Source organism: Puma concolor, chromosome B1 (genome assembly GCF_028749965.1).
Source record: "Puma concolor isolate L17-30 chromosome B1, mPumCon1.1.hap2, whole genome shotgun sequence".
In the NCBI taxonomy this organism is placed as follows: Eukaryota; Metazoa; Chordata; class Mammalia; order Carnivora; family Felidae; genus Puma; species Puma concolor.
This window is the reverse complement of record NC_141670.1, coordinates 2,658,952-2,681,647: the sequence shown is the minus strand read 5'-3', so window position 1 is coordinate 2,681,647 and position 22,696 is coordinate 2,658,952. Positions and strand designations below refer to the sequence as shown.

Sequence of the window (22,696 nt, the reverse complement as noted above, 5' to 3'; positions counted from 1 at the left end):
TTTCCCTCTCTCTCTTTCTCTCTCAATCTCTTTAAAATAAAAATTGAAGGGGTGCCTGGGTGGCTCAGTTGGTTAAGCATTCAACTCTTGACTTTACCTCAGACCCTGATCTCATGGTTCGTGGGTTCAAGCCCCGCATTGGGCTCTGCACAGTCCGTGCAGAGCCTGCTTGGGATTCTCTCTCGCTCCCTCTCTTTCTGCCTCTCTCCACCCATCTTGTCAGTCTCTTTCTCTCCCTCTCAAAATAAATAAACTTAAAAAAATTAAAATGAAATATAAATTTAAAAAAAAAGTGTATTTCTATACCTGTGCCGATCTGTGTTTGTTTAGCTTATAGGGATGGTCTTTTAAGGAAATGTGACATATCATTGATCTTAATAGTATATCAGAAGTGATCTATTTATTTCAGCGCTCTGATTTAGATTCTAAATTTCTACACGTAGTTAATTACACACACTTACTTATATGCAGACAGGGAGAGTAGGGGGGGGGGGGTAGGGAAGGAATGATAGGTAGGGAGAGCTGGCAAATCCCAAGTTTTCATGATGTTAAAAGTTTCAGGGAATATTGGGGACATTTCAAGATACCATACTCTCAATTTTAGGTTGCAACCTGACTTTGCAGCCACTTCCAAATTTTGCCGCAGTTCCTGATTTCTTTAGACTCTAACTCTATCTTATGCAAAGTGCCAGTGCTTCCTAACAGAACGCGTGCCGTTTCAGCCCACGCCTGCAGACAGCCAGAAACGCCAGCCCACGCGGACGTGAGAGCGATAGACCTCCCTACCTTCGGTTACACCTTGGTGTACACCTGCCATCCGGGGTTCTTCCTCGCGGCCGGGTCTGAGCACAGGACGTGTAAAGCAGATATGAGGTGGACGGGAAAATCACCGGTCTGTAAAAGTAAGTCGCTGAGGAGGGAGTGAACGCCCCTCCCTGCCGAGCCCCTAGCAGGAGCATCAACTGCCCATCGGGCTAGCTTCCGTCGTAAGATCCATAAGTAAACAGCATCATGGAAGTGATGTCGGTCACCCCAGCTGAATCTGTGCTTCATGTGGTGAGCTGTGTGTGTGAACGTGTGCGTAGTAAGTGTTTGGTACAACGGAGGCATAGTCTAAGTAGACATGTAGGTTTTACTATTTGCTAGTCACACTTGAAGCCACAGAGAAAAGCTGTCTGGTTCAAGAAAAACATCATGCGCTAAAAGGCCAATAATACACACCATATTTTTGGAAAATGTATTTTTTTTTTAATGAAAATGGGCAAATATCACCCAGGATTGGTGGATATATAAACGAAGCCGTTATTTTTAAGACCACAGGCTGTTTGGTGGTGGGATATACATCTGTGTATTCTTTACATTGGTTCAAATGACAAAAGCGATTGGCACGAAGGTGATGCATCAATTACCCACGTATTTGTGTACTTACAAATGAGAGCCCTAAGACAGGGTCAGATCTGATGACAGCTGAACTTTGAGATTCCCCACCAAACACAGATCACACACGCATCAAATACTACATGGCATAAACACTAAATATGGAGTGTAATAAAATCTGTGACTTTAGTTTTATTCTCTGGAAGCCTATTTATATTTCCAAATTAGGAATTCTTGTCTCCCTTGCCCTTCTCCATCAGATGCAGAAGAATGCGAACTTTAAAAACGTAATTTGTAGTTTGATGCAGACCTATAAATGCTAAGAGATTTTGAGTTAAATCCGACGTGATAGACCAAAGTAAACGTCCTGCAAGGGAAACAATTTGGTGTTATTCAATATCTGTCGATTTGTACTTCCATTGATTTGGGTGAGGACTTGGAAAGTCAAGAGAGGCTACGAAATCTTAGTTGTTCTGTATGCCACCTTTCACTGGTGGCTAGCATATCCCAAATAGGATCGAGAAAATGGATATCAACCACCCTCGTTTGCAAGGCTCTCTGTTGTAGCACACCACACAGACATGCACCTGTCACAGCTGCACTGGTTTTCACCATTAAGCTCCGGTTTTTTTTGACAAACACAAAGGATACTCTGCTGTGAATGTAGGGGTTTAAATGGATGTGTAGAAGACATTCCTATTTTGTACCTTCAAGCAATCTGGAGAAAGGAAAATTGCCTCAATTTGACATTTTTTCAAACTTATTCAAAAATAAGTGTTTTTGAAAATGATAATTTGTCTTTTTACTTGTAGGTAAAGGAGTGGGAGAAGTTAATGAGACAGTTACTAAAACTCCAGGTTTGTATTCCAGAACAGTCCTAGATCTCAACCACATAAGCGATTTGTTCTCTACTCTGTACAGGGAAACAGATTTTAACACGCAAACTTCCGACTCCACTAGACCATGAGCGGGTTAGCGATCCAGCCACCTAGCGCGCCGAGCCCACGCACATTTCTTTCTTTCCTGACGGTGGTTTGTTAACGGAATGACAACACTTTACTTAAGACGAGAACCTGCGGCACGATCACACACGGTTTCATTAAAAGGTGCCTCGGGCATTGTGTGGGCAGAAACGGACTCGAACTGTTGATCATAGGATGTGATATAATGGAGAGCCTTATAAAGAGGGTTGCGATTCTTTCCTCTAAACCGGAAGCTGATGTGAATGAGGCATTGGGACAACGTCAGCTGTTTCCTTGAACCGATCGGATGTAGAGCTCCATTTTTCCCCCCGTATCTCCATAATCCAGGCATCCTCTGCCTCCCAATGTGTTAATTATTGCTTTTTGTTGTATGTGGTGCCTTGCTAGATGCATCACACAGAAAATCGAAAGATGCAGTCCTGTTTCCTAAGCGACATGCTTATTGCTCCAAATCCTCTGTGTTATAAAGTTAGAGACTCTTTTCATCATGCATTGTGTCCCCAACTTACAATGTAAGTCAACCTTTTTTTTTTTTAACAGATATAGAAAACTTGCGTACATATATAAGGTCATTTCCCTAGCAGTTTCCTTATTCGACTCTGAACACCAATCTTTTAGACAGGAAGGTCTGTCCTGACATCAGATGCGGAAACCGTATGTGTAACGCTCCTGTTGAGTCACAACGCTGTGTTAAAACACCGCAGTCTCAGCCGGGCCAACGTCCCGACACGATGAAAGGAATTTTTCCAACGTACGCCATGAAGTGTGAAAACTCCTTCTTAAAATCAGTATTCAAATGTTATTTACAAACCGAATACGGAAATCAATAGTCTTTATCCAGACAACATTGTCCTCAGTGAAAGGAAACACAATCTGTTGCTGTGATGGTGTGTTTGTTCTGTTTTTGTTTGCTTATTTTTTTGTTTCAGATATTGAGATACTTGCATACTTTATTTTGAAGGTGCTTCCATCCTCACCCGTCCACCTTTCCTCATTCCCTCCGAGGGGACTTGCTAATTGTGGTTGTCTGTCGAGGTAGCGCGTCGTAACAAATCTCCGCTTGCGGTTATCGTGTCACGCTGCAAACCAGCAGCAACAGAACAGATGAGAAGGCCCCCAGGGATCACCGTCACCACATTGCCGATGGCCATGTTGATACAAGCAAGCCAGCTCTGGGACGCTGGTTACACCTTCCTGCACCCAGTCAGGCATGACCCATTCCTCTGATACACCAACAAGAGCCACTCGTCAGTGACGGGCTGGAACCAGTATATTCATAGCTTCAGCCGAGTGGGTACATTCTCACGTAGGGAAAACAACCCTGATAGGATTCTAAAGCCTGTTAATTTTAGTGAAGGAAAATACAGTCTTTTCAGGTTTGCCTGAAAACTGGGCCCCAAAATGGCCACTGATAGGCAGACGTGTTGAACGTCCCTTATCAATAAGCAGATGTGTGCTATGTCATGTTGGTATTGTAGTTTTTAACCTTTCCTAAACTTGTAAAAAGCACTATGATCGCAAGCTGAGTCTACGGAGAGCCACGGGAAGGGCCGACGCTTGCTCCTTCTTGGCTGCCTCCCTAGCTGGGCTCAGTTTCATAGGCACGGCCGAGCTGGCAAGACAGGACGATGGCCAGTTGCGCTGAAAGGGGCACATGAACGTAGATAGTCTATGTGTGTCCTAGAAATTGGTTCCAGCAAGTGGATTCGCTAAAAACCTTGATTTAGGGAGAAATGCATCTTTACGTACCTCCATGGCATTTGACATCGTTGCCTCTAACTTTCTTAGCAATCAGGGATGTTTTTCACAAGAATAGAAGAGCTTGGGTGGGTGGGTTGGGATCTCCTTGTGAGATAAAGACCTCCCGCCCCAGAGCACTTGTGTCTTTATGAGCTGGGTGAGCGCCCTTTACTGGCGCTTTGACGTGCAAGCTTTCCGAGGGCAGGCAGTTCCTGGTGGGTGATATGTGCCAGCTCTCTGAGCTTTCTGTGTCTTCCAAAGAGTTGACCTGGATGTTAATGAACAACCGGTCGTGGTTTCCCGGGTCAGTCTAACATCTTATTATCAGACACAATAACCTCACCTCATATCAGTCGCTCTGGTTCACCGCACCCTCTGGCCTTGGCAGCTCCGTTAAAAAAGGAACGTTTTGGCACCTAAAGTGTTTCTCCCACAAATCAACACACAGACGTGGGGGTGCATCTCACAGCAGTCTCCCTCCCCATTCCATTTCCATCGCATACATGCCGTAGAGGGCCTGGGATAGGTCATCTCTGTCCTCATCACCGTCATGATCTGTGATCTCTCACTCAACACGTATTATGCCTCTGTGTTGTAGAATATCTAAATTTAATTTTTCTGTGGGCGCTAACATTCCTCTGGTTTTTTTCCCCCCCACAGTTCCTTCAGATGTATTTTTTATCAATTCAGTGTGGAAGGGATATTATGAATATTTAGGGAAAAGACAACCTGCAACTCTAACAGTTGACTGGTTCAACGCAACAAGTAGTAAGGTGAACGCGACCTTCCTCGAAGCCTCGCAGGTGGAGCTGAAATTGACAGGTAGGCCCTGAGGAGTTTCATCTTCCTCAACGAAGAATGTGGGCCGAGGCAGACCCTTTATCTCCTCACAGAGGAGGGAGCTACCATTTATTAAATGCTCATTAAAATTACATTGGCTTTGCATAAGCTGTGTCTCATGGGATCCTCTCGATAGCCATGGTAGGTTGGTATTCTCATTTTTAAAGATTACAGAACCAGCCCAGAAAAGCTAATTAATGTGCTTGCGATTATGCATGTGACATACTAAGTCAAAGATGTAAGATTTATATCCAGAGCTACATGTCTCCAAACTTCATTGTGTCAGTATCCTTGTTTTCAACTCATGGTCCTCGTGAGATTTATTTGTCATCCTGCTGTTAAAATAAAAGCAGCTCTAATTTATATGCCAGACCCCATTTTATGTACTTAACATATATTATCTTCCTCATTCTTACGTCTGTCCTATGATATGAGCATCTTTATCAGACACATTCTTTACTGATGATAAAAGAGAGAAAGAGAGAGAGAGAAAGAAAGACCCAGAAAAATGAAGTGTCTTTGCTAAGGTGCTTTGGTAGAGGTAGAATTTGAACTCAGAAATCAGGATTTCAGCACTTGGAACCTCCAGTCCACACTCTTAATAAGGGTATCGCCTTTCTGACTATATAATGTCTTTTAAAATCTTCTCATTTATTTCACTTCTCACAGCTATGTATCCTTGTCTATAGACCAACTCCATGAGGGTAGGGATTTTCTCAGCTATTCTCAAGGCCCAGCCCTGGGCCTGGATACCAAGGGGCCCCGAATGGCACCTGCTCTTTCTCCAGCCACTGGAAAGTATGATGGCGGCTCAAGATCCCCCCCCTTCCTCACATTCCCCTTTCCTGCTTCCTGGAAGTGGAAAACGTCCCAATATACATGCTGTGGATTGAGGAAAAGCGAAATCATTTCAACTCCGAGAGGCTTAGCAGGCACCTATCTGTGAGCCCACGGTCTCGCAGCCACACGCGACTTCCTACGTTGAACCTATAACTGGAAAAGTGATTAGGCAACGTGCCCAAAGGTACCCGTCATCAAAATCCACCCAGGAACTTTTTTAAATGTCCAGATCCCTCAGTCTTCCCCAGCTGCCTGGCTTAATCTTTCTCCTGGTAGAGTTTGGATTTATTCCTTTCTCAAAGAAGGTGGCTCCCTGAAGAGGGAGGGAGGAAGAAGGCAGAGCGTGCAGAGCCAGCCGCGGCCACACTGAGGCCCTGTGGGGGTGGCTGTTTGCCACATGAGACCGTATTTCATTACGTCTCCCTAGAGCGTGTAGCCCTGGGCTTCAGAGTTTTAGAGGTTGGATGTAATGCCAACAACACGGAGCTGCTGAGGGCGGGAGGAAGACCAGCCCAGAAGGCCTGGGGCAGTCCCTCTTGTCAGCTGGGCCCCACTGGTTCCCCTCCACCCCGTGTGCCCACCAGCGGAGACCGGGTCCTGGGACAGTAGAGATTAGCTTCTCTAGTTAGTTAGCAGTTAGTGTGAATTAGTAGCTCACGGCCGCATTTTCTGGAACGGGCAGCAGCATCTTCCTTTGACCCCGTGTTCTCGGCACGGAGGACATTTTGGTTTTAGGTTATTATTCATTTAGTACTTGTTTGTTTACTTATTTACCTACTTCCTCCATGGGGTGGGGAGCGAGCTCTGGCTGTCAGCACAGTCCCCGCCTGCGCCTCGCCACGTCACCTCATCTCTGGGCCGTACTGTTAAGTGTCATTCTCGCCGCCTCACGAGAGGTGTAACTGTGCGGTCTGTCCTGCCCAGAACCGCACCGGCTACTCAGGGATGCTCGGCACGTTCCGCTCGCCGTGCTGTTCACTCTGTCTTTAGAAGGAGCCATATTTAGGGGCACCTGGGTTTCAGTCAGTCGAGCATCCGACTTCGGCTCAGGTCATGTTCTCCCGGTTCTTGAGTTCGGGCCCCGCGTCGGGCTCTGTGCTGACAGCTCGGAGCCTGGGGCCTGCTTCCGATTCTGTGTCTCCCCCCTCTCTGCCCCTCCTCTATTCACTCTCTCTCTCTCTCTCTCTCTCTCTTTCTCTCTCTCTCTCAAAAATAAATAAACATCAAAAACAAAACAAGAGGTAGCTATATTAGGGCTTCTGGCTGGGGTCTCTTTGTCCTCACAAATGACCAAAATATGAATTTAAAAAGCTAGATTAAAACAATAATATAACTGAGTGTGTATAACCTTTATTCTTTCTGTGGGATAAAGACGTCGAATGCAATGCAGCGGATGGGTACGTGGAAAACAGAAGTACTGAGGCTCAAATATAAAAATAACAGCAATAATTTCCATTACTTCTGATATTGTCCTCTCTGTACCGTATTCCAAATCAAATGGATTGAACGCCTGAGTTATTAACCCTTGTGAAATCCTCCAATGTAAGAATAACCGACTTTGATTTTCCGTAGGTGTTTACAAGAAGGAAGAAGCTCACTTACTTCTGAAGGCTTTCCAAATTAAAGGTCCCGCAGATATTTTTGTAAGCAAGTTTGAAAATGACAACTGGGGACTAGATGGCTATGTAAGTACTTCCTGTGAATGGTCATCACACAGGGACAGAACAGGCACTTAGACCCACGTCCTGTATGTAACCCCACATTCCACCCCAAAGTCTGAACATGGCCATTGCGTAACCGCTCTGACAGTTCTAAAGAAAAAGTCATTCCCAGATAGAAATTTAACAAGCGCCACTAATATCCTTCTTTGCAAGTTAACCATCGTTTGTGTGCCGACTCATTGTCCAACATAAGGGTATGCGGCCTCATGTGATGCTCCCCAGCCAAGAGTGTGTCACAAAGTGAGTTTAACATGACGTAGGTTATATATGAATTCCTGTATCTGTCCCCCTTTACAACCCATGCACATGTTCTCGATTTTACTACCTGTTTCGTGGTGAAAATGAAATAGTGAGGATTTATGTTAGTCCTCGTTCACGTGTGTCTTTTCCAGTTTTTAACTACTGACGTGTCACTGGAAGGAAGGACACAAGACACCATATTTAACCTGTACTATCTAGCTGTGAGAATACAGTTCTATTATGACAGAACAGAGTATTATTAATCCCCACCACGCATTGTTTTTCTCTTCTTCATGCACATCAGGTGTCATCAGGACTTGAAAGGGGAGGATTTACTTTTCAAGGTGACATTCATGGAAAAGACTTCGGAAAATTCAAGCTGGAAAGGCAAGGTAAATGCTCGCATGTTATTTTTTTAAAGCACATGTCAACTTGGCCTTCACGTTATTGTGCTGAAAAGAAATGGAAAGGCCACGACCTTGGAGGAAACATAAACAAAAGTATCGGGAGAGACAACCGTGTTTTACAACAGAACGGAAAAGAAGTGCTGGGCACAGCAGAACCGACAAATACAAAGCTGGAAGAATGCAGTATGTAGGCCAGATATGGAACTAGTATCCTTACTATATGAAGAGATACTAAAAACACGGAGACAGTGAAGCAAAGGTGAAGCTCAATTAAGGAACTAAGTAAACTACATAGCCCGAAGAAAATTAGAAGAGGGACTCAGAGTAACCAAGAAAGCACGGAAAACTCTTTAACTTCTAAGAAACGTATATTATGGCAACAAAGGTTTTCCATTTTTAATGATCAGAACATCAGATTTTTAAAGCAGTTATTCTGGGGAACAGTAGAAACAGACACCAGGGCCCTCCATTCAGGAGGTGTCCAGGCAGAGAAGGACAAGCTGACTCTGCCCAGAGACTCTGCCTTTAGAGATTCCAGCCGGTCAAGTGTGGAAAACTCTTCCTCGTGCACCTCACACGACTATCATAGTTGCTTAAATCAATAGTTTTATGCAATGTGTCACATTTAATAAGAAGCAGTCTATTTCAGTGTATTTCACTAAAGAAGTGAGGACCGTATATTGACGGGGAGAGAGGCGCATGACTTCTACAGGAAGAAAAAGTTTACTGCAGATAGACAGATAGATCCTCCTTCCCTGCTTCCGATCTTTCTCTGCTACTTGATTTCTACCTTAGTTATCGGAGAAAGAAAATATGTGAAAAAAAAATTCACTAGGTTAGACTCTTCCCCCATCTACCAGCTAGTTTTGTAATCGAGGAGGAGTTAGAATCTTCTTGGGCCTGTCTTCATCTGACATCTCAGCGGGGAAGTCCCTTCTGGGTGGTCGGGAAGATTAAGAGACAGCGGAAAGCGTTCACTTTGTGCACGCAGAAGCTCTTTGCACACGAGAGTCGCTGCGGTTGTCACTGCTGACGGGGATGAAAAAACACATGTTTGTAATGCGATTAGCATCCCATTTCTCCTGAACAACATAGACTACTTTATACCCTACTTGTAGAACACTATTAACATAATAATTTGGGGGGAACATTCTATCCATATAGGCTTTGACCTCTGAGCTGCCTTTCAGAGGCACAGGGGTATAATATTTTGTGACGATTATCACTCACGACTCAGTTCATAAGACTCTTACCAAGATACTGAGGGGTTCCAAAGGATACACATACCGACCTGTGTATTATTATATTTAAAATAAAAACTCTACCAAAAAGAGTAATCAATCGTAAACTACTCTAATGCCACCATTCCAAATGCAGTAGCTCCAACTAGAAGAGCTTTAAATTACACTGTGAGCAGTGGTACTTTAAATTGGGCTGTGTTATTTTGAGGTAATGACATAGAGTAAATGCATTGGACCAACGCTAATGATGAGTCAAGTTTGTTCTTGCTCTAAGCCAAAAACCCTAGAGTTACGCGCCCTCCCTTCTCCCCCGGCACATGCTCCAGTAATTCCGCGTAAGGACGCCCCGGGGAGCTGTGCGCCATCCCCCGTGGACTTCTGGGTTCACTCACCCGACAAACCCGGCCTGTACAATCACTGTGCTGTTGCCCCTTTCCTTGCATGACACCATGTCTTCCTAATCCGACAAAATAGCAGCCTGCTTTAGCACGGAATCTTTATTCCCACGTGATGATGAGTTTATTGTCAGGAAAAATAGTTCGCCTCACTAGTTTGGCTAACCCCTATTTTCATGGATGAAAATAAACCGCCTCTTAATCATCTACAGTCAGTAGATAAACGGGAAGACAGTGATCTTTAAATGGATACTAAACCAGCGTGGGTTGAAAGACCACCCTAATGCAGAAACTCCAGTAGGAACCCGAATGATAAATTGGCTTCCCCATTTAAACTGAATCACCCCACCCCCAACCTCACATACACACGCAAACAGTATGGAAGAAAACCAGTGTAAAACATGCATCTGTTAAGCGACTTGTATTCCAGAATACAGAAAGGGCTTTTCAGGTTCAAGAAAACAAAAGCAAATAACCTGACTGAAAAGTCAGCAAAGGATTTGAATAGACCTCTCTCCACGTAGGTACACATGATCGATAAGCAACGAAAAGCTGCTCAACATCACTAGTCATTCAGGAAACATAAACCACAGTGAGGCACCATCTCACAGCACTGGGATGGTGATGGTCATGTGGGTGAGAGGCGGCAAAATTGTGGATAGATTGGAGCTGTCCTACTTCACGGACGGGATGTAACCGTGGTGCAGGTGTTGTAGAAAACAGCCTGGCCGTTCATCAAGCAGTTACACAGAAAGTTACCAAAAGATGCAGCCATTTCACTCCTGCAGGCATGGCCAGCAGAACACGTAAGAACATATGTTTACACAAAACTGTGTGCCCGATGCTTGTAGGAGCATTATTGCCAATAGCCCAGATGTGGAAGCCGCCAGATGTCTGTTAACTAATGAACAGACAAAGCGTGCTATATCCATACAATGGAATGTTGTCTTGAAGACATTATACTTAGGAGGAGGAGCCATGCACACACACACAAAATACACATCATAGGATTACACCCAGGGATGCCTGGGTGGCTCAGTCGGTCGGGCGGCCGACGTCGGCTCAGGTCATGATCTCACAGCTCGTGAGTTGGAGCCCCGCGATGGGCTCTATGCTGGCAGCTCAGAGCCTGGAGCTTCTGACTCTGTGTCTCCCTCTCTCTCTGCCCCTCCCCAGCTCACACTCTGTCTCTGTCTCAAAGGTAAATAAACATTAAAAATTTTAAATAAATAAACAAACAAACAAACCATCCAGAATAGGCAGATTGAAGACACAGACAACAGATCAGTGGTCGCCTGGAGCTAGAGGTCGGAGGGTGAGGATGCTGGGTTTCCTTTAGGGAAGACAGCAGTGTTCTTAAATCGTAACGATGATTATGACACCATGTGCACATACTAAAAGACTGTGGACTGTACCTTTGCTGTATTATTATTATTTTTTTGTTTTCATTACTTTTATTTATGTTTTATTTGTTATTGAAATTGACATGCAACGTTATGTCAGTTTCAGGTGTAGGACACAGTGTTTCCACAAGCCCATTCCTTGCTCAGGGGCCACCACGATAAGTGCGCCCACCATCTGCCAACCATACGACGTTATTTCATTATTGTTCATAGTATATCTTAAGCTGTACCTTTCATCTCTGTGACTTACTTGATAACTGGAAATTCGTGCCTCTTCATCCCCTTTATCTTCATTTCACCCACCCCCCATCCACCCTCCTTCTGGCAACCATGAGTTTGTTCTCAGTTCAAGGGTCTGTTTGTTTTTTGTTTATTTTTATAGTCCACATATGAGTGAAAGCTATGGTACTTGTCTTTCTCTGTCTGACTTATTTCACTCAGCATCATACTATCCAGGTCCATCCACGTTGTCACAAATGACAAGACCTCATTCTTTTTTTTTATTTTTTTTTATTTTTGAGTAATATCCCATTGTGTGTGTGTGTACACATATATGTATATCATGTACGCACACACACACATATATATATATACGATCTTTGTCTATCGATAGATTTAGATGTACTTTGGGTGGGTACTCTAGTGTATGAAGTTCTTTCAATAGTGATCTTTTAAAAAATTGAATGGCTAGCTTATTCCATGTGAAGAGATCCTTGCCCTCGTTCTTAAGCAAAGATATGTGAATGAGGAACAAATGATTTGTCAGAGCAGCAAGAGTAGAGATAGTATGAAGGAGGAGGGCCAATGGGAGGGGAGGGCAGGGGAGGGGAAGAGGCTAGCGGTTGGATACCACACAATTGCCCAAGTGTTTTGTAGCACTCCTCATGAAATAATGGTTGAAATGAAATCAGAGCACCACTTTGGAGGACAATCTGGTAAGATTTAGCCACGCGAAAAGTTACAAATTCTGTTAGGCAATGATTCTGCTTCATAGAATTTATCCTGTATGTTTAGACTCCTGCTGCTGGGTAGCTACAGAAAAAAGATTTCATTGCGACATTAGAAAAATACTAGAAATGGCCTAAATGTCCTTCAAAGGTAGACTGGCTGAAAAATTTCTGGCATATCCAATTAATAGTATACTATACACCTAAAAAAAAATAAATCTAATTCATGTGTGCTGATGGAAAAATTTCAAAGATGGATGGTTAAGTTGAAAAAGCCAAACACAAAAAATGTATATCGTATTCCCATGTTTTTAGAAAAGTATGAAAGGGAAACAAACGTATATATTAATAGTCCATTGCTGGAAGAACATTATATTATTTGTGTATCTTTTGTGCCATTTTAATGACTATCATGTGCATGTATTACCCTTTAAATCTTCGAAACGAGAGTAAATACATGAAACTCGCCAGGAGCCCCTGAAGGCGTGATCATTGAGAAGCTCCCAAAGACCTTCTTTTATGTTACTCTGTGTTACGATGGGCAGTCTCTTGCGGCAGGTTGATTTTCCACGATTTTATTGATGAGAAGTCCGATGCCTATTATGTTCAAACGTAGACAGTCTTGTCTGTGGATAACAAGAAAGTAACTTCGGTTAATTTAAGCAGAACACAAATTCATTAGATTCACAGAACTACAGAAAGCTGGAGAATGAGGTGTGGTAACTTCATGGAAACTGATAGATGCTGAAGTACCACATGGCAGCACCGTCTTTCACTTGACACGCACGTATTGAGCCACTACTGTGTCCTCAGTTCTCTCGTAGGCACTGGGGGTTCAAGAGGAAGTCTAGCCGACGAGCTCCCTTGGCACAGTGCAACTCCTGTCCTAGTACACACAGGTCCTGCTGGACTTGTGGCCGTGTGCCGTGTGCACTGTTGAGGCAGGGAGGTGTCCTGACCTTTCAGTGTCACCGCAAGTCTGTGGAGTGGGTGCCATCTGAGCGGGCTGCCTCGGCGCCCTGTACGGGACATTGTCACCCTGGGCGCTGGCTGTTACTGCTGCACCACTGCTGCTGGACCCACCACCGGGGACACTCAGCATTGTCCTCGAGGCTCCCCAGCCGCCACAGCCGTGGGATGGCTTCCGAGCCACCTCGGTGCTGTGCGTCGGTCACCCCAGTTCACTGCCCAGGGTGGGGGCATCCAATGGGGCGTGAGTTTAGAGAGGACACGTATCTGGCATTTCCCCCTCGCGTGGGGGCTGTGGATGCCTCTGAAAGTGAAAAATTACCTGATCCATGTGTGCTGATGAGGAAGGATCTCAAAGAAATATGGTCAAGTTACAAGAGCGAACATCAATTATCAAATATGTTCACGTTAGAACTTAGGATGGTAAGGAATAGTGCAATGCGGCATCTGCGGATGCGACGACAAGTCGAATTCTTGCCATGGTTTTAATGTGAAAAGAGGATTTTTTGTTTGAAAAGCTATTTGAATATATTCGATTGTTTGCTTACATTCATGGTTTGTGAAAGAAAATGAAACAAAACCTCTCTTGTATTCAACATTCCGTAAATTCTGGTACTACACTTCTAAAAGCAGGTCAGCTTATTTTTCACAATTCTGCTATATCCAGATGACCCCAGTCATAATCCCTCACACACGTGCATTGAGTGAGCTCAAGCGATTAAGCCAAATACATTTCAAATTTTGTGTTATGGGTAAACAGTTTAGATCAAACTTTTTTTTTTTTTTTTTAACATTTATTGATTTTTGAGACAGAGAGAGACAGAGCATGAACGGGGGAGGGTCAGAGAGAGAGGGAGACACAGAATCGGAAACAGGCTCCAGGCTCTGAGCCGTCAGCACAGAGCCCGACGCAGGGCTCAAACTCACGGACCGTGAGATGATGACCTGAGCCGAAGTCGGACGCTTAACTGACTGAGCCACCCAGGCGCCCCTAGATCAAACTTTCTTATCTGGAAGGAATCGCTTGAGAAGTGTTTTCTAATTTGAGTTTTCATCGTTTGCATCTCTGTCTTGGCCGTGCATCTATTTGACACTCTGTACACGTGGATTATAAATTCATAGTTACGTCACTTTCATGACATTTGAGATGTTTACATCCGCCTTCCCTTCCGATGGACAGAGATCACGTTTTATCATCCTTCCGTGTCCTCATGGAAACTGGCATGATGACATTGAGCTATATCCTTTTGTTGAGCATTCTTAAACCCTAACGAATTCTGCAATGTACCTAAAATGAAAGAGGTTACACCAATATATTTGCATACGGAGAATGTAATGTCATTTATATAGACCCCTGGAATATTTAGGTAATTTCATCAGCTACCGTTTCGCTGGAGTCTGTGTCTTAGGAAAGGATATAACAGCCAATGGTACCCATAGATACGTCCACATGCATAGACAAAACCATATGGATGCTTTCAGTTTCAGTTTCAATGCAAATGTATCTGACCGAAAGTCAAAGTCACAATGTATGGTGCCCCTTTCGCCTTTCTCACATTTGACACGTGAAATTTTTTTCATGGTTTTCTTGAAGGCCATTAAGGAATAATTCATTTTTTGTAACTTGATCGTTAACAGACGTTAAAATCTTTCAACAAGACTGTCCGTCTATCGATGGAATTCAACTCCTTGGAGGCTCGGGCCCCGTTCATAAAAGTTGCCAGAGGCTTATCTTCCAGTATGAACGCGGGACCTGCAAACTAATTATTCGTTTTGTTCTCCAGATCCCTTAAACTCGGACCAAGAGCCTTCAAATCATTACCACGGCACTAGCAGCGGCTCGGTCGCAGCTGCGATTCTCGTTCCGTTCTTCGCTCTGATTTTGTCCGGATTTGCGTTTTACCTCTACAAACACAGGTACCGTAAAACGCCGGCGTGCTTGCGAGGCCCTGGTCTGGGGAATGCGCACTGCCCCCGGTCACACGCTCCCCACAGCTCCACGGTTCTCTCTCTGACGTTAACGATGCCCACATGGCAAGGCTTTGCTTTGCGTTGTCCGCCATACTTTTTCAGCAGGGCGACTTCGAGTAATGAACTTTAGGAGAATAAATAGATGGATGAAGAAGTGACATGCTGTGTTTCGTAGTCCACTCAAAGACACAATAAAGGATTACATTTCTACTTTTAAGATCGGTGGACGGTTGTCGGGAACACTGAGACAGCATTTCCACCTTCCAGAAGAAGATTGAACAGAATGGTCTCTGAGTTCTTTCAGCTCCATGAATCTGCGATCTAGAAATTGTGGGTTTATTCCTTTCTTTGAGCTCTCACTATGTAGTAAGAGATATCACATGTTCCATCGCTTGAAAAAGTGTTCTGAATATCTATTAATTTGCATATCCCTGCTAACTGAAACAGGTCAAAATTGCAGAAAAACAACTTTAGTGAAGTAGATCCTTTCCTTGGAGTTAATGTGGATCCCTGCCCCCCCCCCCCAACAAAAAAAAAAGCTGTGGAGGAATTATAAGTCCTTATACATGTTGTCTTTCTCTGGATAATATATTACCTGGATGAACATGGCATATGCCAAACTGTTCTAAAATACTACTTAGAATAGTGGTATTCCCTATATATAATAACAAGAAACTAAGAAAACAAAAGAAAAATAGAAAAAAAAAACCATGATTCTCTAAGATATTAAGGTATGTTAAATGTGGTCTATGTTCATTTATGTGATACAGATATTTCTGTTTAATCCTGGTTTAAAAAAAAAGGAAAATGTGGTGTAGGATTTTTTTTAATGTCTCACAGCATAGCTTCAAATATGTGCTTTCTTATGCTTTGCAAAAATACATAAAAGAGTAGGAATGTCACTTCAAAATTATATTGCTATGTGATCACGTGCATGTGTACACTTTTCCTCTAGTTGGAATGTACTTATTTTAAAAATATAATTCAGTAAAAGGAATCTCAGAAGGTACTTACAGAATTAAAGATTGACACATCTGTATTAATAATAATAATTACTATTATTATATTAGTAAGTTTTAATATATATTGACATATAATTATATAATTAAATAACTAATATTATTATATAATTATTAATAATTGTTATTATTATTATTATGGAGAAAACAGTATTCTCTGCATATAAGTCTGGTGAGCCTTATCTTCAAATTTCTCCTTGGGGCTAGTTGAAAATGTAGTAAATGTAAGAAAAGATATCCCGCCACTTTATCCAATAAAACACCATCCTGAGAAGTGCTTCTATTCTTAAATTAAATTAATTCTGTAAATTAAAAGTACATCTTCTTTCGCAAGGTTCTCTAGGAAACATAATACCCTTATAGATACACATACAGTAGGAATTTGTAATTCCTACAAATTCATTTTTGTTTTTTGTTTTTTTAAAATTTTTTTGGCATTCATGTTAACCCCAAGGTTAACATGCAGTTCATTAAAGTTCTTTTACCCCACCTATTGACATTTCCCTGTCTGTAGGGGGGTCTCTGGAAGCCCCCCCTACGGGGGGACCCACGTGCAGGAGTCGGACGGCATCCCCACCTGCCAGTGAGCGTCTCATTGACGCAGCTCCCAGCAAGGCCGACCTTTGTATGTCTCAGAGACAGCTCCCTCCGGCGCGTCTCTGATCCTTTCAAAAGACAGCCCTACACAATTCAGCACTTTTGGTTATATCTTAATTTTAAGATGACATAACATTGGGGAGAATATTCAGTATATATCACAGCTGTAGTCTTTCAACCCTAGAAGCTTCCCTACCACAACGTCCTGTGTTTCAGTATTTGGTGCGTCAGCACAGGAAATGCGTGAGGGTAGATCACAGACCACAGAAGCAGTGGGGAGGGAGACACCATTTGGTCCTTTTGTGAATTTGACCCCTTCCTTCATTCCCACGCTTGTAGGCTGGTGGGATTTAATCTCGGTGTGGCTCTCGCACAATGTCGCCCATCATGCTTGTCATCCGAGAGGCCGCGCTGTGTCTAGAACGTGACAGAAGGTTGTCTAATCTCATGGCTCTCATGAGCCATTAAGCCAGTGTGACTGCTTATAGTTCTCAGAATTGGGGGGTTTCTGCGGGAGCAACCAAGCCACGCCCGGTCCCCCAGGCACGTCGTAAGTTCATTTTCCTTGGAGTTATTGCCATGTACCCAGGGAACGCACCAAGCTATGCGTTTTCTCTCCACTGGCTTCTTACCCTCTACAGATGTAAAAGTTCCTTAAGCAGCTGGCTCCACGTTTCTCGAGTTAAAACCTTATTCCTGCTCATTTCTGACTTGCTCTCATTACACTTGGAAGTGTTTCCTCCGTCAGAGCCAGGGCTCCTGACACAGGACTCCCACACGCTTCATTCTCTGCAGTCCTCGGGTCCCATCCAACTCTGTGGGGTTTCCCCGGCAATTTGGGAATGGTGGTGACCCCTGACCGGGGAGACTACACGGGGGATTTAGCCAGCTTTTAACTTCATTAACGTTTGGCTGCATTAGTTTATTCCATTTTGCTACTGGAGCATTTTCAAGTTCAATGTCAAAGACCTCTCCAACTCCTGGGGCAGTTGACAGGAACCTCATTCTGTGAAACGTACACGCTCAGAATTCTCTTTTTTTCTCAATGAACGTAACGTAACGTAAGTTAAGAAAATTTACTAGCTAAGTCACTAAAACAGAAGCATCAATAATGTTTTTGCTAGTGTGGTTGTTGACATTAAAGTTGGGTTTTTACCACCTGATGTATTTGCCTTATATAATTTCTCTGGGAAAAAAAAACCATGGGGGAACAGACTAGACAGCTTTAAGTCTTTTACATCTAAAATTACTTTAAATTCTCTAAAGTTAGATCATACACAGGGGGTTTCTTTAATTAGAACCTGTAACCAGTAGTTTGACAAACAGTTGAATGTCTTTTCCATAACTTAGTCACTGGTTATATTATATTACAAGAATAGCTAGTATTTGGTGAACATTATAATAGCAGTGAACTGAAGTTTATGTTCCTATTTTCGATTGATCTGAACGGTCCTAAAGGGTTGACATCTTGATTCAGCATCTTACGTTTTAGAGAGTGACTGAACAGTGACTTTCTCAGGGTCATAACAACTTACAAATGACAAATGTCTAAACCAAACTCGGACCCCGGCATTGATGAGTTTCCCATGTTGCAAAGAATATTTGTAAATGGCAGCTAACTCTTTGATTTTAGAAACAGCTTCCATTTTTTTTTAACCGTCTCTGTAATCCCAACAACCAATTCTAAAAAAGAGAAAGGTCTGCGAGCGTGGCGACGCGCACCCTTCCCCACAGCCGTGTGTGTGTGTGTTTCCCTGCTGAGTCGGGTGTGACGTCTTGTACTCAGGCCCCAGCCGCTGTGCCTCTTTTCTTGAAATCTGGGCACTAACGGTCTGTTCCTTCTTTCCCCTCTAGAACGAGACCAAAAGTTCAATACAATGGCTATGCCGGACACGAAAACAGCAATGGACAAGCTTCATTTGAAAACCCTATGTATGATACAAACTTAAAACCCACAGAGGCAAAGGCTGTGCGCTTTGACACAACTCTGAACACAGTGTGCACAGTGGTATAGCCCTCAGTGCCCCATTAGGACTGATTCATAGCCATACCTCTGTTGGACAAGCAGTAACTCCTTTGGTGCCATATACCACTCTCCCTTCTAGTCTTGGCTTTGCTGCGGTGATCTTTCACATCTTCTGCTGGCGTCCGTGCGGCGGGAATCTCCAGTCACGTGCGCCAGAGTCTCCTGAGGATCGGGTGACACAGAGACCTGCATTCTGAACGTGGATTCTCCATGCCTGGCTTCATCTGCTCGGGATCAAGGCACACTCAAGGAAGACTGCCGAGTCACGCCAATACTTTGTACTTAATGCCTCAGACTTTCGTATTTCTGTGTGGCTGGGATGCCTTTCAATGCAATCTTCTGGGCACGTGGATACATCCCCTGGGTGCGGTGATAAAATGATAGCACCACAATATGTTGTTTTGTTTTTTTAACCCCCATAAATATGAATACTCTGAAAAACAACAACAACAACAACAACAGAGCTCTCTTGAAGAAACCTTTCTGGTAGAGATGCACACACCTACAAACGCTTCACTCTGTCCTTCCTGAGACCTGACAAGCTTTGAGGACTCACGGCTCCCCTCGGTGTCCATTCCTAGGGCCATTTGCAAATTTCCCAGTCAGCCGTTCTATTGCAGAATTTTTGATGCACAATTTTTTGCACTAGTGTGTTATGAATGACTGAGTAAGATTCTGATAAAAAAAATAAACTATTTACACAGGGTTTATACACACTATCCATTGTATATAAGCATCTTCTCATGCTGTCCAGCGAAACATCCACCATCCATCCGTTCAGTTGGCATCTTAGCAAAAGAAAACATCCCCAGATATGGCACAGGTTTTAAAGGGAAACGTGGTGTTGAAGAGATTTATTTTATCATTGCTTCTTTTAGCTGCATATGTGTGTTGAAGTCATTGACGATGTCGAGAGAGGGGGGAAACACCAGAGGGCTTTGCAGTTGCCGCACACTCTGTTCCCTTTAGCAGCACCCGTGACCGCCAGTACTGCTGTATTGCGTGGCCAGGGGGCTGCTGAGCTTCTCTTTGCCGTGGAGAATGTCAGTAGTAATTTATTTTAGATAGCTCATGAGCTTGTGAGGCTTGGCTCACTGTAGTCTTCCCTCCGCATCACAGTTTGTTCTTCCAGAGCACCGCCACTCTCCGCCGTGGCATTGAAGGACAGTGCTGTGCAGTCGCCCCTTGAACTCAGTGGGAACCGTCCGGGAGCAGAGCATCAGATGTCCCTCCAGAGGCCAGGAAACATTACACACGCTCCTCTTTCCCGGTGACACATTTTACACATCACTGTGTCCTTCGTTTCGTGCTAGTTCCAGATGCAAAGACAACTGGATTTTTCACGTTTAAAATTTCTCATACATTAAATTCTGAATGATGGTAGGAAGGAAATGGGTGTGGTCCCCAGTGCGGATAAAAACATCAAAGGATGAAATAGAAGACATGGCAATGAGATGGTGATGTCACAAAACCACAGTGAAGACCGAGTTTATTTTTATTTATAACTGTTGGCTAAAAGCGTTTTGAAAAGGCAGTGCTTATTTTGTTATTTGCATTTTAAGTACGTACCCCCCATATGGAAAACGTCTCCCTTCTCACATTCCAGAGCAGCGTCTGTAGAGCGTTTCATTCCTGTTGTTGTGGGCGTATTCACACCTAGCTTTAAGGCCGATATAGTGGTGTCTCTGTTGCATGTTTAAATGCAGGGCTTCAAAAGTGAAAAAAAAAAAAAAAAAAAAAAGGAAAAAAAAAGACACAAAAACCTGTCAGGATAATAGTTCATTCTTTCATGTCATGTGTTTTGATTTGAACGCTTTAGCGGATATTTGATCCTTGGTGCCCACTGTCGCGTTGCTCGTTTGAAGGGTCCTATGCTGTTAGGAGGACATAACTGACCTCTTCTAGTTGCTTCTTTGCCTTTTGAACTCCAAATGACGAATTCCTTAGTATCACGCTTAATTCCCAGCACCTTTTCCTCTGGCCAACCTGATAACGTGACTGGAGATTTGCTTTGCAGCCTGGGGCCCTTACGCGGATTTTTCTCCTTAGACTAGACAAGGTCAGCCAGAGCCAGGCTCCTAACACGCACACTGACCGGGCACGGAAAGGGAGCGTGAGGAAGTTCCAGGATCGCTGTGTGCAGGGGAGAACAGGGTTACTATATATATTAGGTGTATATATATACATACATATATACATATAAATATATTGTACATATATCTAAGTTTGAGTCATTCAAACTAGGTGCAAAATGCTGACTTCAGAGTCTGAATCAATGTCTCTCTCCCCCCATCCCTGACCTGCTTGCCGGTCAATGACGTTACAAATTCCTGAAACGACAGGACATACATACACGCGGCAACCACATATCAGATATTAGATATCATTTTCCTTTGTGTGCACAGTAAACCCGACCTTTGGTTGCCACTTTGGAGCATGTTATTAAACCCCAAATACAACATGCGATGGTCCTGCGAGAAGTCCGCCGAGTTTCTTCCTAGGGTGTGTGCGCGGTATTGAACCAGATCCCCTGCAAGGTGTGGAGGCGCGCGTGCAGGTGGGCTGCACATGCGCCTTCCGCCGTGGGGCTGCAAGACTCCTTCTGGAAGCGCCCAGAACCGTGTGCGGGAAGGACCCCATGCTAACACAGGTTATGTGCTTCAGAGCTGTTTAAAACTGCTGCTCGTATCACACATCTTGCCTTTCTTCAGGCTAGCTGCAATAATTTTTTTCTTCTGTAAGATATTTTGTAAACAACAACAACAAAAAGCTATTATAAAAAAAAAAGGGGGACAGAACGCTGGTATCACGATCAGGAAACCCATCGCACCTCTGCCCGCCCCGTGTTACCATCTCGCCACATGCTGCTGACATGAAGTAGGTGCAAACGACCTTTTTGTACAGAGATATATTTTTTATGAAGAATTTGTAAAATTATTAAATATGCTGTAATTTTTTGATTAATGTAGGTAAATTGTTAAAAAAAATAAATGTTTTTACAAATACAGAACTGTAATTTTCCCAATAATGTACAATGTACCACCCCTAGCTGATTTTCAGTTCCGACCCTATTACACATGTATTAATATTAAAGTGGCCTGTTAAAATGAACAGCATCTTTCTTTTTTGTCAAAAACATTATAAAGAGAGTGTAATATAGCCTGTGCAATGCCACCTACCTTTAAAGCAAATCAGAGTTCTAATTAAATATTTAATTTTAGATTTCTAGTTTTTGGTGTGACTTTGTTTTAGCCTCGTATGTGCACGAATTTATTTCACCATAACAGGTGCGCGGAGTCTGTGTCAGGGGAGGAAAAGAGTGAAAGCGTTCGTAAGGGGCTCTCACTGCACTTAGAACCGGGCTCAGTGTTTCCCCCCAGACGTTGGCATCGCGGGCGTGATGAACAAACAGCACGCTTGTGAGTGAGCATGATTCGGAGGGTGGCAGGGGGCAGCTGACGTATTTCTCCTGGTCTGCCTAAACCCCGTGAGAGGAGTTCTTTCTGTAGAGCTCTATGGTGTGGGAACATGACACGTAAGGACTTGAGGGACTCATTTAACAAAGCTTTTCAAATATCACACTTGAAGAAGGCTCAAAAATTTCCCCCCCTCAGCCTTTAAAATTCAAGGCCAGCTGCGGCCCACTCATTTTGGAGCTGAGAGAAAACACAACACTTTACAACTCCTCGGTGGCCCATCAAGCTGAACGTCCTGCAGTTAAACGGAATGATATACTAATTTTCCTGGGAGTCAAGTTATTACAAAATGAAAAACAACCAATAATAATAAAAAAAAAAAAATAGCCCCACCGTGACTTCTAAGAAACCAGAGTTTTGATATCTCACTTAGACTCTGGATCTCTTTGGGTCCACGGGTGTTTTTGGGGCCTGTTATGCACCAGACTTTTTTCCTTCCACACGACCTGCCTAACTTCAGATAGTCCTCCGAATACAGCAAAGTTGGTGTAAATTTTCATGTTA

At 43.5% G+C, this 22,696-nt stretch overlaps 1 protein-coding gene across 5 annotated transcripts in view; it reads left to right on the top strand.

The window, feature by feature from the left end:
• CSMD1 (CUB and Sushi multiple domains 1) overlaps positions 1–21,938 on the top strand; it is a 2,044,057-nt gene extending 2,022,119 nt beyond the window's left edge. For 4 of the 5 annotated variants that reach the window (XM_086703086.1, XM_086703088.1, XM_086703084.1 and 1 more), the window contains 7 exons: positions 723–902; positions 2,190–2,234; positions 4,761–4,922; positions 7,353–7,465; positions 8,046–8,133; positions 14,888–15,020; positions 18,545–21,938. In XM_086703086.1, coding sequence (XP_086559212.1) covers positions 723–902; positions 2,190–2,234; positions 4,761–4,922; positions 7,353–7,465; positions 8,046–8,133; positions 14,888–15,020; positions 18,545–18,704 — 881 coding nt within the window. In that variant the 3' untranslated portion in view covers positions 18,705–21,938. The remainder of the gene's footprint in view (positions 1–722; positions 903–2,189; positions 2,235–4,760; positions 4,923–7,352; positions 7,466–8,045; positions 8,134–14,887; positions 15,021–18,544) is intronic. The other variant, XM_086703085.1, reaches the window with a different exon arrangement.
• Positions 21,939–22,696: the final 758 nt, after the last annotated feature.